Source organism: Bidens hawaiensis, unplaced genomic scaffold, assembly GCF_021521415.1.
Source record: "Bidens hawaiensis isolate Kalapana, Puna unplaced genomic scaffold, B.hawaiensis_p1.1 tig00007678_1, whole genome shotgun sequence".
NCBI classification, from domain to species: Eukaryota; Viridiplantae; Streptophyta; class Magnoliopsida; order Asterales; family Asteraceae; genus Bidens; species Bidens hawaiensis.
Window position 1 is genome coordinate 358569 of NW_027491534.1, and position 18278 is coordinate 376846.

The window sequence follows — 18278 nt, forward strand, 5'->3', positions numbered from 1 at the left end:
TTTGAATCAGTATAAACTGAGTGAGTTCACAAGTTTTAGTAACTTGATAAATCGTATTTGCATCATAATCATTCTGAAACATAATTCTGGTAGCATCATTAAAACACATGCTGGGTAAAACATAGTTCTATCAACATATTCTGATAAAATTGTTCCGCGGTTTACGCGCGAACATTTCTGGGAACTGTGCTCGTCTGTGTAAGTGGCACTGCCACTACGAGCGAAACAAGTAATACTGTCCCGCGGGTTACGCGCGGACACTTCTGAAAAATCGTGCTCGTCTGTGTAAGTGGCTCTGCCACTACGAGCGAATAATACCGTCCCGCGGGTTACGCGCTGACGTTGTGCCGGAAAACAAGGCGCTCGTCTGCGTAAGAGGAGCGACCTCTACGAGCGGGCTCAAACCCATAGTACTGCCCCATGACCATACTAGGCACTCGTCTGTGTAAGAGGAGCGACCCCTACGAGTGGGCGGATCAAACCAGCAGTCCCTACCCTTAGAGTTCCAATGGTAAAGTGATCACTTACTCGTTCTTGCGCACTCATATCGAAAACCATAGATAACTGTTTGCATTGCTCGAAAACTTCCCATAATGAATTATAAGTTAAACACATAATCGCTTGCATTGTTCGTAAATATACCATGATAAAAATGTAATTTAAACACAATCGTTTGCATAACTTGTAAGTATAACATGATAAATCGTAATTTAAGTACGTGTCCCTCGCCCCGAAAACAGTTTAAAAACAGTGAAAACAGCGAGAATAGGGGCTGTGAGACTCACCTGTGGTTCTTGTTAAGGGATTAATCGAGATTCGGGTTTTCTTGGTGTTGGCCTCGGAATCGAAGGTCTAGAATACGATTAAATAACAAGAAGTATATATATTAAGATCAAGAAATAGGAGAATATAAGGGTTGGATAGTAGGTCTCAAGGTTATATTCTCGGCTTACCTAGTAACAGGATCGGAGCTGGAAACAACGGATGCTTGGGAGAGGATTAGTGCAAGTTTGTAATTCTTTGAAGTGTGTTTTGGTTGATAATTTAGGTTACAAATTTATAGGCAAACTCAAGGGAACACAATCCCTTGCTTTAGGGGATTGAAATCTTTTCATATCTAGGTGTAATGATGATAAAGTATGGAAATTATTATTATTTATTTAAGAGTGGAGTGGTGGATAAAAGATTTTGATTTGATTTGGACAGAACATGCAGGTCTGGGGTTGGTGAGAATAGGGTGGCTGACAGTTGACCTTTCATGTTACAGTGTGCTTTTTCAGGTACTTTTGTCAGTGTACAGTAAAAAGTGGAAAATCTCTTAAACACGCTACTGTTTCCTTTCGGGCGGGAGTAATCTCCTTATAACTGGAGAATAGACCAAGTGTTCTGCGCGTATAACTTTGTGCGCATAGCTTTCTGCGTGTAGGACATTTCTTTGCTGCGGGTAGATACGTAACCTTCTCGCAGTTAGGGACATTTGAGTTTCATTTGTAGATTCTCCAGGTGGTCTTGGTATTTCAACATAGTGATCAGTCATGTTGAAGTCAATTCCATCTTGGAGCTTCAGACAAACTAGTTCTCAACGTTCCCGCCATGCGGGGAGGTTAGTTCCCTTCCGCACGCGCATAAACGATGTAGGATGCACCCGCCTTAGCATTATGCGGGATGGTCAACCCATAGACAACATAACGTTAAGTTACATGAAAACATAAAGCCAAAACATTCACGCATGGCGCATATAACATACGCTCACGCTGGTTCTTAACATGGTGCGCTCGCGCAGGGCGCACATAACAAATGCACGCGCTGACTAACATGGCGCGCTCGCGCAGGGCGCACATAACAAATGCACGCGCTGACTAACATGGCGCGCTCGATATTTACAATCACCTAATTATTAGGTTGATTACTTAGTTTATAGGATTAAGAAATTTACCGGGTGTCACATTCTCCCCTCGTTAAACGAATTTCGTCCCGAAATTTAGGAGACGTTGCTGGCAGAAGCCATGCTCTGAAAGAGGTGTGGGTATTTCTTGCGTATCTGGTCTTCTCTTTCCCAAGTGAACTCAGGCCCACGCCTCGAGTTCCATTGAACCTTTACTAACTTGATTTTGCTTCTGCGTAACTTTTGTTCTTTCCAATCGGTTACTGCTATAGGTTCTTCTACGAAGTGCAGCTGTTTGTCGATGTGAATCTCTTCCAACGGCAAAATCAACGTTTCGTCAGATAAACACTTTTTGAGGTTGGACACATGAAACGTATCATGAACTCCACTGAGTTCGGCGGGTAAACGGAGTTTATAAGCAACCGGACCGACCCTTTCCAGGATCTCAAATGGTCCAATGTAGCGCGGATTCAACTTTCCTCGCTTGCCGAAACGGGGGACTCCTTTCCATGGAGAGACCTTCAAAAGTACTTTATCCCCTACCTGAAACTCCAATGGTTTCCTTCGCACATCTGCGTAGCTCTTCTGTCTGTCGCGTGCTGTCTTAAGGCGATCCCTTATCTGAAAAATCTTGTCTGTTGTTTCTTGGATCAACTCTGGACCAGTCATTTGCTTGTCACCCACTTCAGCCCAGCATAGTGGGGATCTACACTTGCGCCCATACAAAGCTTCGAACGGCGCAGCCTTAATGCTTGTGTGATAGCTATTGTTGTAAGAAAATTCAACCAATGGAAGATGAGTATCCCAGCTACCTTCGAAATCGATTGCGCACGCGCGTAGCTTATCTTCCAATGTCTGGATTGTTCGCTCGCTTTGCCCATCCGTTTGAGGATGATATGCCGTACTCATGTCCAGACGAGTACCTAAAGCCCCTTGTAACGATCTCCAAAACCTTGATGTGAACCGACTATCTCTATCAGAAATGATGGACACTGGGACTCCATGTTTTGAAACTACTTCTCGAATATACAATCTGGCTAACTTTTCCATCTTATCGGTTTCCTTGATCGGCAGGAAGTGCGCTGACTTAGTTAGCCGATCTACAATAACCCAGATCGTGTCATAACCCCCAGGTGTCCTTGGCAGTTTGGTGATGAAGTCCATAGAGATTTGTTCCCACTTCCACATGGGAATTTCTGGCTGCTGAAGTAACCCCGACGGCTTCTGATATTCAGCCTTTACCTTTGAACACGTCAGGCACTTACTGACATACGTCGCGATGGCGCCTTTAAGATTGGGCCACCAGTACAGCGTTTTAACATCTTGGTACATCTTGTCTGCGCCAGGATGTACGGAATACCGCGTCTTGTGAGCTTCGTTCAATACCTGCTCGCGCAATCCTCCCTTGAGAGGGACCCATATGCGGTTAGCGAAATATAGATTGCCGTTCTCTTTTAGTTCCAAATTCTTAACCATACCCCCAAGGCATTCGTTTTTAACAAACTCTGGTTTCAAGGCTTCTTGCTGAGCGTCTCGGATGCGGGTAGAGAGATCTGCGTGAATGGTCAACCTTAGAGCCTTGACTCGTAGCGTTTTTATTCGCTCCTTCCTACTTAGCGCGTCTGCTACCACATTCGCCTTCCCCGGATGATACTTTATCTCGCAATCATAATCATTCAACAGTTCAACCCATCTTCGTTGCCTCATGTTTAAATCCTTTTGATCGAATATATGCTGAAGGCTCTTGTGATCCGTAAAGATTATACACTTAGTACCATAGAGGTAATGGCGCCAAATCTTTAGCGCGAAGACAACCGCTCCAAGTTCCAGATCATGCGTTGTGTAGTTCTTTTCATTGGTCTTGAGTTGGCGCGAGGCATACGCTATGACTTTGTCTCGCTGCATAAGGACACATCCGAGTCCTTGATGTGAAGCGTCGCAGTAAACGACGATGTCATCCGTCCCCTCGGGCAGAGACAAAATTGGCGCACTACATAACTTCTGTTTCAACATTTGAAATGCTGTTTCCTGAATTTCGCCCCAAACAAACTTCTTGTCTTTCTGAGTTAGCGCGGTCAGAGGTAGAGCTATCTTGGAGAAGTTCTCAATGAAGCGTCGATAGTAGCCAGCTAGTCCAAGGAATTGCCTCACCTCAGTTGGGGTTTTTGGCGCTTCCCAGTTTTCGATGGCTTTAACCTTAGAAGGATCGACGTGTATTCCTTTCTCGTTTACAACGTGACCGAGAAAGTGAACCTCTCTAAGCCAAAACTCACATTTAGAAAACTTCGCATACAACCTTTCCTTTCTTAACAATTCCAAAATCAATCTCAGGTGTTGCTCATGTTCGGCCTTGGTTCGAGAGTAAATTAGAATATCATCTAAAAACACAATCACAAACTTGTCCAAGTATGGTTTGCACACACGGTTCATCAGATCCATGAATATAGCCGGCGCATTAGTTAGCCCGAAAGGCATCACTAAGAACTCATAATGGCCATATCTAGTTCGGAAGGCTGTCTTTGGCGCGTCTTCCTCATGGACCCTAAGTTGGTGGTATCCTGACCGTAGATCTATCTTCGAATAATAACTGGATCCCTGCAACTGGTCAAATAAGTCGTCAATCCTCGGTAAAGGGTACCGATTCTTGACTGTCAGCTTGTTCAGCTCCCTGTAGTCAATACACATCCGGAAGGAACCATCCTTCTTCTTAACAAACAGTACTGGAGCTCCCCAAGGTGAAAAGCTTGGGCGTATGAAACCCTTATCCAATAGTTCCTGTAACTGATTGGATAGCTCTTGCATCTCAGATGGAGCTAGTCGATAAGGCGCTCGAGCTACTGGCGCAGCTCCTGGGACTAAATCAATACGAAATTCTACTTGTCGCGGCTGCGGCAATCCGGGCAAATCTTCAGGAAAAACTTCTGGAAATTCGCGCACTACTGGTAAGTCTTCAATTCTTCGCTCATCTCCTTTCTTCTCTACTACATGCGCTAGGAAGGCGTAGCACCCTTTCCTTAGGCACTTACGCGCCTTTAGGCACGAAATCAGTTTCGTCGCAACTCCCCTTCTTTCCCCTTGAATTACCAAGGTTTCTCCGTTCAACAGTGGGATCCGAACCTGCTTCTCATGGCAAATAACTTCCGCGTGGTTCTCGACTAACCAATCCATACCTACCACAATGTCAAAACTTCCCAGGTCTATTGGTAACAAGTTAATATTGAACCCGTGACCTCCCATGACTATTACACATTCTTCAGTTCTTTCGTTCGCGCATAACTGCCTACCATTGGCTAGTTCTATAGTATAAGGCGTGTCTAGCCTACTGGTTGCTAAGCCTAGGGAGTTTTTAAACTCAGCAGATATAAAACTTAGGTCAGCGCCAGTATCAAATAAGACAGATGCAAAATGTCCGTTAAGCAAAAACGTACCGGTTACCACATTCGGCTCTTCTTTAGCTTCGCCTGCGCCGATCACAAAAGCTCTCCCGCGAGCTTGGTTTCCCCTTTGCGGGCAATCCCGACTGAAATGCCCTGGCTTTCCGCATGCGTAGCAGTTGTCACTGGCTCCAGCTTCTTTAGCACGGCAATTCACCGTCTTGTGTCCTGGCCTGTTACATTTGGCGCACGTGACGCTCGCGCATTCACCCTCGTGGTGAAACTTGCATTTGTTGCACCATGGGTAAGGGCCACTGTATCCTTTCCTTGGTGGCTCCGCGGCTTGGATCGCGTAAACCCTTGCGCTTTCCCGCTTCTTGAACGGTGGCTGCTTGGAGTCGGACCCTCGGTGGTGAGAGTTCCATTTCCTTTTGGAGTCAGAGGTTCGCTGCTCGCTTCCGCGCGTAGTCAACATACCCGCACGGACCGTATCCCTTGTGAGGGTGATGGCCCGCGCAACCGCCTCATCGAATGTTGGAGGCGCTGCGGCGTTGAGCGGAACCCTAACAACAGGAGGCAACCCAAAGATATACCTCTCGACCTTCTTTTCCTCTGTGTTTGCCATATCTGGCACCAACTGACAAAGCTCGTTGAACCGGTTGTTGTAGGCGTCGATATCCGTTCCTACCATTGTGTGGTTCCAGAATTCCTGTTGCAGACTCTGGATTTCTGCGCGAGAGCAGAACTTTCTCATCAACATTTCCTTCAGTTCCTCCCAGGTCTTGTGGAGAGCAACTTCTCGCCCCAAGGTTTTCGTTTGAAGCTTCCACCAAGACGAAGTTGCTTCTTGGAACATGCAGGTCGCGTAAAGGACCTTCTGGTTCTCACTACATCTGCTAATGGAGAGAACTGTCTCCATCTTGTCAATCCAGTTGTAGAGCCCAATGGCCCCTTCGGTACCCTTGAATGGCCAAGGCCTACAGGCCATGAATGTCTTATAGGAGCATCCTTTGTCCAAGGCTCCTGATTCGGGTTCTGGGGTCTCATTCTGACGACCCTGACTTGATTCGGCCTTGCTGGCCTCATGTGTCGCAATCGCCTGCGCGATTATTTCCGCGAGTTCCTCGGGTGTCATGGTAATTCCTTTGGCTTTAGTTGGAGGCATTCTCGCTTTAAAAGAGTGGAAATATATTAAACTTAGCGCATGTACTCTGAGCACATAATGTTATCATTATTTACTAGACAGTGTGACCCGTGTTCCTAAGTGTGTGTATAGTTTCTTTTGAAAATATTTTCTTTGAAAAATATTTCATGCGATTCCCCAACGGTTATAGTCTAGGTTAAAACTTCTTTTCCTAGTTCGCTATAACCAGTGCTCTGATACCAATCTGTCACACCCGGCCCTGAGCGGCGGAAACAGCCGGGCGCGCGCGAGCGGGGATTGATAATTAAGCACGGGCCATTGCAAACATTCAAAGATTTTCATTGCGCATGAAATGTTTAATACAAATACAATACATTGTTTAAAGATTACATAAAAACATCCAAGTATAAAAACTGTTGAAGATTTCCACGCCATATCCCCTTTGCGCGGCGGGAACAACCACGCGCATCGAAGGGATAGAACTAAAATCTTCCAAAAAGCTAGTTTTAGATGTTCAGCGTGAGGTGCTCTAAGTGTGACTCCATGCGCTTCCTAGTTATCTCCTGAAAGACACGTAAAAATATTTGAATCAGTATAAACTGAGTGAGTTCACAAGTTTTAGTAACTTGATAAATCGTATTTGCATCATAATCATTCTGAAACATAATTCTGGTAGCATCATTAAAACACATGCTGGGTAAAACATAGTTCTATCAACATATTCTGATAAAATTGTTCCGCGGTTTACGCGCGAACATTTCTGGGAACTGTGCTCGTCTGTGTAAGTGGCACTGCCACTACGAGCGAAACAAGTAATACTGTCCCGCGGGTTACGCGCGGACACTTCTGAAAAATCGTGCTCGTCTGTGTAAGTGGCGCTGCCACTACGAGCGAATAATACCGTCCCGCGGGTTACGCGCTGACGTTGTGCCGGAAAACAAGGCGCTCGTCTGCGTAAGAGGAGCGACCTCTACGAGCGGGCTCAAACCCATAGTACTGCCCCATGACCATACTAGGCACTCGTCTGTGTAAGAGGAGCGACCCCTACGAGTGGGCGGATCAAACCAGCAGTCCCTACCCTTAGAGTTCCAATGGTAAAGTGATCACTTACTCGTTCTTGCGCACTCATATCGAAAACCATAGATAACTGTTTGCATTGCTCGAAAACTTCCCATAATGAATTATAAGTTAAACACATAATCGCTTGCATTGTTCGTAAATATACCATGATAAAAATGTAATTTAAACACAATCGTTTGCATAACTTGTAAGTATAACATGATAAATCGTAATTTAAGTACGTGTCCCTCGCCCCGAAAACAGTTTAAAAACAGTGAAAACAGCGAGAATAGGGGCTGTGAGACTCACCTGTGGTTCTTGTTAAGGGATTAATCGAGATTCGGGTTTTCTTGGTGTTGGCCTCGGAATCGAAGGTCTAGAATACGATTAAATAACAAGAAGTATATATATTAAGATCAAGAAATAGGAGAATATAAGGGTTGGATAGTAGGTCTCAAGGTTATATTCTCGGCTTACCTAGTAACAGGATCGGAGCTGGAAACAACGGATGCTTGGGAGAGGATTAGTGCAAGTTTGTAATTCTTTGAAGTGTGTTTTGGTTGATAATTTAGGTTACAAATTTATAGGCAAACTCAAGGGAACACAATCCCTTGCTTTAGGGGATTGAAATCTTTTCATATCTAGGTGTAATGATGATAAAGTATGGAAATTATTATTATTTATTTAAGAGTGGAGTGGTGGATAAAAGATTTTGATTTGATTTGGACAGAACATGCAGGTCTGGGGTTGGTGAGAATAGGGTGGCTGACAGTTGACCTTTCATGTTACAGTGTGCTTTTTCAGGTACTTTTGTCAGTGTACAGTAAAAAGTGGAAAATCTCTGAAACACGCTACTGTTTCCTTTCGGGCGGGAGTAATCTCCTTATAACTGGAGAATAGACCAAGTGTTCTGCGCGTATAACTTTGTGCGCATAGCTTTCTGCGTGTAGGACATTTCTTTGCTGCGGGTAGATACGTAACCTTCTCGCAGTTAGGGACATTTGAGTTTCATTTGTAGATTCTCCAGGTGGTCTTGGTATTTCAACATAGTGATCAGTCATGTTGAAGTCAATTCCATCTTGGAGCTTCAGACAAACTAGTTCTCAACGTTCCCGCCATGCGGGGAGGTTAGTTCCCTTCCGCACGCGCATAAACGATGTAGGATGCACCCGCCTTAGCATTATGCGGGATGGTCAACCCATAGACAACATAACGTTAAGTTACATGAAAACATAAAGCCAAAACATTCACGCATGGCGCATATAACATACGCTCACGCTGGTTCTTAACATGGTGCGCTCGCGCAGGGCGCACATAACAAATGCACGCGCTGACTAACATGGCGCGCTCGCGCAGGGCGCACATAACAAATGCACGCGCTGACTAACATGGCGCGCTCGATATTTACAATCACCTAATTATTAGGTTGATTACTTAGTTTATAGGATTAAGAAATTTACCGGGTGTCACAACTGTCCACGTGTCCGACAAAAGCTTAATACACGAATACGGACAAAGTCTCGTCCCGTTCGGTTCGCTTAACGCCTTATCCAAAATCCATCATTAAAGATGAGATTCAACTTCGAATGGAAGGTGACAGTGGCATACAAACTTATCGTGAAGATGAATTTGAGCCCAAAACTCATCCTGACAATGAATTTGATTGTGAATATGGAATTGGTCGGGACGGGCCATTTTGGGAATTTTTCAAAAAGGGGGGTGGGCCATTTTTGAAATCTCTCTGCTCACTTGGGTTATTTTGAGAATTTTCCCACATTGTGCAAAAGACCAACAAGCTAAATAGAGTTAGCAAGTTTAGTTATTGATGTTCATTATGCAAAAGACCAACCTGCTAAATACAGTTAGCAAGTTTAGTCTGTTGATTAATCTGACTAGTATTCAACTTTAGCAAATTACACAAGTGGTTAATGTAATTAATATAAACTATTACAAAACAGCCTCTATACTTTATTCGACTTGTATTCGGTTTGAGCGAATTACAAAAGGTATATTGGTTTTTAATGGTCCTAACTATTGCCTTTTGATCACTGCTGGTCCCAACTAATGAATTGGCTACTGATGGTCCCAACTTTTAAAGTATTTGTTTCTAATAGTCCGCAACTAACAGAATCCTAATGCTCTTAGTTCCAGGTCGTCGGGAAAACGTTTTTGGCCGGAAAAATCAAATTTGTTGCCGGAAAATACCACCTGAACACCGCAACCACCGCCAATTGACTCTCCGCTAACCAACTATCACCACTTGAGCACCATCAACCGATTCGACGATGGTTCTAAGGTTTCCGGCGACCTCAATAATTGGAGCTTTTACTAGAAAAAGGTTCCTTAAGGTCCGATACGAAGTTACTAAGATGTTTGTGACGAAAATGTTGAGTTTTCGGGAAAAAAAATTGAGTTTTCCAGCCAAAACCGTTTTTCCGGTGACCTGAAACTAACGACATTAGAATTCTGTTAGTCGCGGAAACAAATACTTTAAAAGTTGGGACCATTAGTAGCCAATTCATTAGTTGGGACCAGCACTGACCAAAAAGTAATAGTTGTGATCATTAAAAACCAATATACCATTACAAAAATAGTATTGTACTTAAATATAAACATGAAACGATCCTTGTAGTTAATTATTTGATTTGCATTTAACTTTTAGCGGTGCAACCTTTTTAAACTGATATTTCATTGAACTGCAGATGACGTGTGTTGGGCTTTAATTATGATGGCTTTAGTAGAAGCCATCAACCAAGTTGCTACTGGGAAGCTTATCACGATGCCCGAGCAACACCTAATAGATTGTGACTCCAATAACGGATTCAATATTGGCAACCAAAACTTAAAGCTTTAAAATTTATCATAGAAAATGGGGGTGGTGTCTATGCAGATGGCGACTACGAGATTGTAGCTGTTAAGGGCGATTATAAATGGAGCAAGGTCGGCAGTGGCGAAGCTTGGGCTTCGCCATGGCGGTGACCGAAGTCACGGACCCAAAAATTTTCGGGTCGGCGATTCGGTTTGTGTCGGTGGTTCGGTTCATGTCGGTGGTTCATGCCGTGTCGGTGGTTCGGGTCGGGTCGGATAAAACAATATGACATCTATATATCTAATTTTTTTCATTAATTCAAAACGATTGTTATTACAATTTAAAAAAAAACAAGACCTGAAATATCCATAACATGATAATAATACGAGAGCCGAGAGGAGGGTGAGTACCTTTGTTCATCATCCTTTTTATTTTAAAAAAGAAAAAATTGTATCTTGCTTTTTCATGATTTACCTAATTAAGAAGAATCAATAGGGTAAGTTAGATTAAATTTCACCATACAATACCAATTATAAGCTTAATTGACTAATTTCCCCAAATTCCCAATTCACAATTACAAACCCTAATTTTATAATCTTTGATTTAACAACACAAAGGTAGAGGAAATAGACTATTACCTTGCGGTGGTGGATGAGCGGGGATGAGCGGCGGCGGTGGATGACCGGCGGACGGCGGTGGTGCGGTGGCGAACTTAGAACTCAAAACTCAGAAGGCAGAAAGCAGGGTAGAAGGGAAGCAGCAGGTAGGGCGATTGTTTTGAAAGAATTCTCGTTTGTTCTTTTTTTTAAGTTATGTTATGTAAAAATTTACAACAAGCCTCTCCAAATTTGAGTGTTATTATAAACTACGTTTTTTATAATTTTTATAACTTTTGTTTATAAAAACCGTGAGGTTTTATAAAAAAAATCAAACAATATGGTATTATATTTAAAAAAAAAAATTGGTAGTGACCGGTAGCTTTTTGGAAAAATAAATTGGCAGTGACCGCTTAATACCTATAAAAATTTTCGAAAAACATCGTGAAATTTACCCTATTAACGGAGAAAACGGCAGTGACCGGGGTCACCCCCGGTCCCTTCTAAGCTTCTCTCCTGAAGGTCGGTATCACATTAATCTATGTTTAGATTTATAAAACTTCTCTAATTATATTTACATTTTGTCTGGCAGTATAATATTGTGACCATTATATATGGATATGTAATGAGGACGAGTTGATAAAGGCTGTAATGAGACAATATATGGATATGCGATGAGGACGAGTTGATTAAGGCTGCAATGAGACAGCCTGTGACGGCTTATATCGATATAAATTATATTTCGGATTATACAGTGGTAAAAACAGTCTTTCCAGCGGACCGCATGAAGGTTTCTCTTCATGGCGTGATCATTGTTGGATATGGGAAGGAAAATGGTATAAAATATTGGAAATGCCTAAATTCATATGGTCTAGACGGGGAGAATTGGTTACTTCCGTATATATAGGAGTTAATGAACCCGGTATATGCGAAGGTTCAACCCCAAAACGACGAGGAGCTGAGAAAGGCTGTAATGAGACAGCCTGTAACGGCTTCTACTGATATAATTTCAGATTATACAATGGTAAAAACACTTTCTTTCCAGTTGACCGTATGGAGGGACCTCTTTATGGCGTACTCATTGTTGGTTATAGGAAGGAAAATGGTATAAAATATTGGAAATGCAAAAATTCGTATGGTCTAGACTGGGGAAGTGGGTACTTCCGCATAGAATGGAACGCCCCTGATTATCCGGATGCATTTAAGATTGTAAAGTGGTGCTTTTACCCCTGGAAAATGGGTGTTAATGAACCTGTTATATGCGAAGGTTCAACCCCAAAACAATGAGGAGCAGAGAATGGTTGTAATGAGACAAGTCTATGTGGCTTCTATTGATATAAGATATATTTCGGACTATACAATGGTAAAAACAGTCTTTCCAGCCTACCGTAAGAAGATTCCTCGTCATGACATAGTTATCGTCGGATATGGGAAGGAAAATGGTATATAATACTGAAATTGCATAAATTCATATGGTCCACTTGAAAAAAAAATGGTACTCGCGTATAGAGAGGAACGTCCTTGATTATTCAGATGAAGTTAAATTTGCAAAACGATGGTTTTTACCTTAGAGTGTTAATGAGCCTGGTAAATATAATTCATTTTGTGCTTTATTTTAGATGTCTGAACTACAAATATTATGAATTTATTTAAATGGTTAAAATGCTTTCTTTTGGTTATTATCTTGGGTATAGTTACTTTGGGCGCTTTTTTTTTGGAATTTCTTTTTTAATTCATGGCATTAATTTGGTAGAAAATGGTGGTCAAATGTACTATGGGTACTCATGTGGTTTAGCATGGTCTTCTGGTTATTTGTTTTTAATACTCTCAACTATCAGTTATTGGATGATAAGACTCATAACTTTCACTTTGGTATCCATCACTCCCGAACTTAACAGACCATAACTTCGTTAGTTTTCTTGCTGACGTGATATTTTTTAGCGTGCGTAGCATGCTTATGTGGAAATTAAATACCTCTTAAAATAAACTAATTCAATTAAAACATTACATTTCTCTCTTTTGTTCAATTAAATAATATTTTTTTATACATTTATCATTACATTTTTTCTTTCATATACTTGCAACCATTTTAACAAATATTAAAAATAAATTGGGACAAACAATGTTCCTCTGTATTTACAAAAAATCACTAGCTTTTCATTCATCTCTACTCACAACCACTCTTAGAGGGTGTTTGGGATTGCTTATTTTCACCAACTTATAACTTATTAACTTTTTGAAAAGTAATAAGGTGTTTGGGATTGCTTATATTGTGAGAGGAAAAGTTCCATAAGTTACACTTTTGTAACTTATTAACTTAATGATAAGTTATAAGGAGGTAAAATAAAGAATCCCAAACACCCCCTTAACCCTATCATATAATTTGCAAAAACTCATTCACAAAAATTTTAGGGAGCTATTGGGAATGCTCTCACTCCTCAAAAACACCCCTAAAAACATCTATTGTGATGCTCTTAAATAACCTACCTGTGAGACTGACATTTTGGGCTTGAAGCATTGCAACTGTTGCTGAAAGTGCTCGTTTTCTGGCATCACCAGTTTTAAGTTTATTTAGTTATACTTCACCTATGAGAAGTTGTAAGTAGAGGTGTACAAAACCGGTTTTAAATCCAAACCGAACCGGTTTATAAACCGAACCGGTTTGGTCAACGGCTGGTCAAAACCGGTTTGACTCAAACCGGTTTGGTTTATAAACCGGTTTAGACACAAGATAGGCCGGCCTGGTCACGTCGGTTCGGTTCGGTTTATAAACCGGTTTAACCGTTTTAAACCGGTTTTAATCGGTTTTAGCCGGTTTTAAACCGGTTTTTCTCAAACCGGTTCGATTTTAAAACCGGTTTTTCTCAAACCGGTTCGGTTTTAAAACCGGTTTAGTAGATCTTAAAGGGAACTGGTCCTGGAACTGACGGTTTGGGTCGGTTTGGGTGAAACCGGTTTTAAACCCAAACCGGTTCGGTTCGGTTTGCCTAAAACCGGTTCCAAACCGGTTTTTTTTGTACACCTCTAGTTGTAAGTAAGCATGGATTAGGCATTTATTTATCTGGAAATATGACTTACGGCCCAACATTTGGCATGGTGTACAGTTGTACACTTGTACATGATATGTTTGAGTGGCTGGGGTGCTTAAATAGCCCAACATTTGGCCCATGTAATCATAAACCTGATAATAAAAACCTAAAATCTAATGAAAACTAGCTAAAACAACAAACCTAATACGCAGACAAGTTTAGTCAAATGTTTTAGTTATTTGTATTGCTTGTTTTCTGTCATAAGTTTCTGTAAGATTACTTAGTAGAATTTACTCTCGACTATTCATCAAATGTTTGCCGTTATTGTTCAGGATGCTTATGCCGAAGAGGAAAAAAAAAACTGTGGTGTGAAGGTCCGTAACATTTGGGCTTTCATTAAATCGAGAACTAGAGTGGAGAAACAATAAAATCCAACTTTTCTCTTGGAAAAGAACTTACTCTCGGCTAGCAGTTAACTATGTTTGACTTTGATATGTACGTTTTATTTGACTTATTCGAGCTGAAAAGTTGTATGTTAGTCTATTTTCGGTTTAATTGGTTTGAAACCGAATAATGAACACACTTGTACCTCATGGGTGAGAAATTGTATGTTGGACTCCGAAAGGACTTGGGCCTAAATTAGTGGTTATATCGACATTTGTTTGTTGTTGCCTGGCGTGTTTAGTATAGTTTGTACTTCGTACTTTGTTGGAATGACTGAATGAGATGCTTCAAGTTTCAGTAGCCCAACCTTTTGCATGATTCAGCTTCAGCCCATGTGAAATATACACATGTGATTGTGGTGGTGTCTCTAAAATATATTTTTCTTGTCAATTTAGTAAATCTTAATTTATAAATTTGCAGATCACTTATTTTTATAATAAGTCTTCATATTTTTTTTATGGATTTAAATATTTGAAAATGATGGATCTTGAATCATAAGACAAAAATGGAGTACAAATTACAAAGGCAAAGATCCTAGGGTTTTGTGCCGGCCTCTTTCTTTTACCTTTACCTTTTTCTTTTTCTTTTTCTTTTTCTTGAAACATGTTGGGTTGGTGTGTTTTCACTCACACTTTTTGACTTTATTGTGATCAAGATCAATAGTATTTTTTGATCATTGAGCTTTTACATCTATAGATATATAAAAGATTTACAAAATGTATTTTTATGTCTTATGTAATTTTCACATAACTAAGTTTGAGTGTAGAAAATTATGAAATATACAAAAATTATTAATGCATCCCTTCTTCTGGTGATGCTATACGTCTATAGTCACGTAATTGCCTTTGGTTGTTTATCCAACTTTAATCCTATCAATACATTCGCAAATGCATGTTACGTACAACCAGTATTCGTGTAGCATAAAAAATATTATGCAGAGAAATCATTGTAATACAAGAGACAAACTTGTATAATATCTACAATGTTGCTGTTCATATTCATCAAGGTTTGGTGCTCATATTTCTTGAAACTTCGCATAGCCTACCGATGAAGGACGGGAATCACCATCCATAGCACATGATGTTAATGACTATTATAAGAACCATGGTTTGAGGCATCACAATTCATAAGTATTTAATGCCTTTTCACATGTTCTCTTATTACCTAATTATAAGGAAGTGAAATAAGACAATAAGTTGTACCAAACAATTACTTTTATCCCAAAAACAGAAAACAAACATTTTTAATAATCAATCACATGCTCATTGAGCCAATGCACCAGAAGTTCAAAAATGTTATTCATTTAAACTAAGAAGCAGAGCATGATCATGAAAACAACAAACAATATGAAACCAATTCAACAACCAATTTTAACATAAACATCAACCATAAACATAAACCATTGTCCTTATTACACAATGAAATCAAATGCAAGAACAAATAAACCATTTTCGGTTTCAGTAAAGCCCAAGCATGTTCCTCGAAAACAAATGAGAATTACCTGTTGCTTGGGTTTTCCCCGATGAAATCCCGATCCCCGATCTCCGATTACCACTCAATGGCGCGAGGTAAAATCGCAAAAGCCCGTTATCAATATTATTTGGCGAGTATCGCGTGCTACGGTTCCGTTCAAGAACAAACTCATCACCCGTTCTTCGACTCTTCCTGCTCCCGTTCCCGTTCATAAACGCGTGTTCGTTTCCAACCGCTTTTCCATTAATATTATTCGGGTTCGGGTTCGGTTTTCTCAATGAAGAACTTCTCCAACTTACACTACTATTGCTTCTAAAAACTTTCCTATTAATAAACCCTTCATTGTTACAATCTTGCCATGATTCCGAATAAGATCTTCCAACACCACTTACGGAGCTGCAAAGATCTTCATCGTCGTCTTTATTATTATTACTCCGCCGGTGGATGAACCCCCAAAGCTTCCACCGCCACTTTCTCGGCTTCTTGTTCTCCTTCTTCTCAACTGGAACCACGCTATCCCTATCCCTAAACCCTAACTCAAACGTTTCAGAGCAATCGTCCCTTAACGAATTCGAATTCGAAACCCTAGGTGGATCAATGAACACCCCATTGTTGTAATCAACACTAGCAGGTGAGACTTTCGTGTTCGAAACTACTGGATTAACCTTTGAGTCATCCAATTCAGCAACCACTGCAGCTGCCATTCTCCTAATCGAGTTAGATCTATCAAGGCTTTTCCTCCTTTTGGATGAAGAATCCAAATAATATTCCCGGGTCTGGATCGACCCGCCCGGGACATTATCCGTCAAAACCGAAACCCCTTCCACAGGAATTTGCGAATCGCAACGCGCCACATGGACAACGGGAGCAGGTGCAGGAGCGGAAACAGGCGCAGGCGCGTCTTCCACCATAGGAGGCAGACGCGGAAACGTTCTACCAACAAGATACCCGTCCCACGAAGCCCTAGGCTCGTCAAACGAGTACCTCGGGTCGTCAAACGATATCCGACCCGCGTCTAATGAAAACCTCGGGTCCGTATCGCACGATCTACGACCAAACCCGTAATCGGCTATTTCGGACTGAGTTTCACGGAACTGACGCGAAAGCGGTTTCTCGACGGGCAAAGTAGACGATAAAACGACTCCGTTACTTCCGGCGACATCCTTCTTCTGTTTTCGCCTCCATTTATGCCATTTTTTGCTTAAAACAGAGGCTGCTGACCAGAAATTTGACCGTGAAGGCTTTTTGGAATGTGAATCCAGATCTATGTGATCCTTCATCGGCTTTAATTCGTCGAAAATTAACTCCTTAGGTTCTTTAATTCCGACAGTTTCTTCTACAATATTATTATTATTGTTATTATTAACGCCTAAATCGTTAATTTCAACCGCGTCTAGCTCTTCCGAAACCCTAATTTCACCTTCTTCTTCAATTTCTTCGTTATTAATATGACATTGTTCCTCTTCCTCTTCTTCTTCTCTGTTCGTTTCGAGAACGAGAGTCTGTTGCGAATACGACAGCCTTGGCGGTTTATTCTCGTCGTGGATGGAGAACAACGACGAGAGAGTGTTACGTCCTCTAACGTCACACGATTTCCGTTGCGGCTCGTAACCGCCGGCGGAAAGACCTAATAATCCTTCGGCTTTCGCGGCGGAGAATGACTTCGAACGCCGGAGTTCCGGGAAGAACGAATTTGAGCTTTTCGTTACTTGTTCTCGACTCACCGGAGCTTTGTTTTTGTTCGCTTCCGACGAGGATGACGTGACTCGAAAAATCGACTTAATTGCGGCGGTGGCGGAGGAGGTGGAGTTACGGCGGGAGGAGGAACCGGCGGCGCCGGCGGCGGACTGGTCTAGCGTAGTGAGGCGTTCGCAGAGGCATTCAGGGCAGAATCCGGTGAAGTTTTCGTCGGGGTGGCGGTCGCAGCTGAAGGAGGAACGCGGTGGCTGCAACGACGGCAGCGGTGGCGGTGGCTGTTGGTCGGCCGGTGGATTCATTGGTGGTGGTGTGGTCACAGTGCTCATGTTAGCAAAACAGTGAAAGTGCAGTGTTTAATGCGCCTGGAATGAAACCGTTTACGTTTTCGAGAGGTTTTTTTTTTCTTTTTTTGTTTCTCACACGGATAGTGAAGGTCTTTTATTATTATTATTATTATTATTAATAGAGAGACAATTGAATTAAATTATCTCTCTTTTATTATTTTATTATTATTATTATTATTAATAGAAAACTTAATAATTAATAGTATCTCACTTCTTTTCCTTTGGATACTTTGCTTCTTCAGAACTCTCTTGTTGTTTGAGCATTCTCATCTAACTCTTTATTTTACGTGAGGGGTGTTTTAATAATTTAGAGAGTGTTTTTGAGTGTTGTGAGTGAAGAGTTTTTATATTTTCGAAAAAGTAGTGATTTTTCTGTATATTTGAAAATATACTGTTCACCCCCTATAATTTTTAATATTTTTT

At 41.4% G+C, this 18278-nt stretch overlaps 1 protein-coding gene across 1 annotated transcript; it reads right to left on the reverse strand.

Moving 5' to 3' along the window:
• Positions 1-15635: 15635 nt before the first annotated feature.
• Positions 15636-17810, reverse strand: LOC143635712 (protein OCTOPUS-like). The gene has a single exon (XM_077103469.1). The coding sequence runs from the start codon at positions 17808-17810 to the stop codon at positions 15798-15800; it is 2013 nt and encodes a 670-aa protein (XP_076959584.1). The 3' UTR covers positions 15636-15797.
• Positions 17811-18278: the final 468 nt, after the last annotated feature.

Coding starts and splice junctions, on each gene's coding strand:
- LOC143635712 (XM_077103469.1), bottom strand. CDS start 17,810: ATGAATCCACCGGCCGACCAACAGCCACCGCCACCGCTGCCGTCGTTG.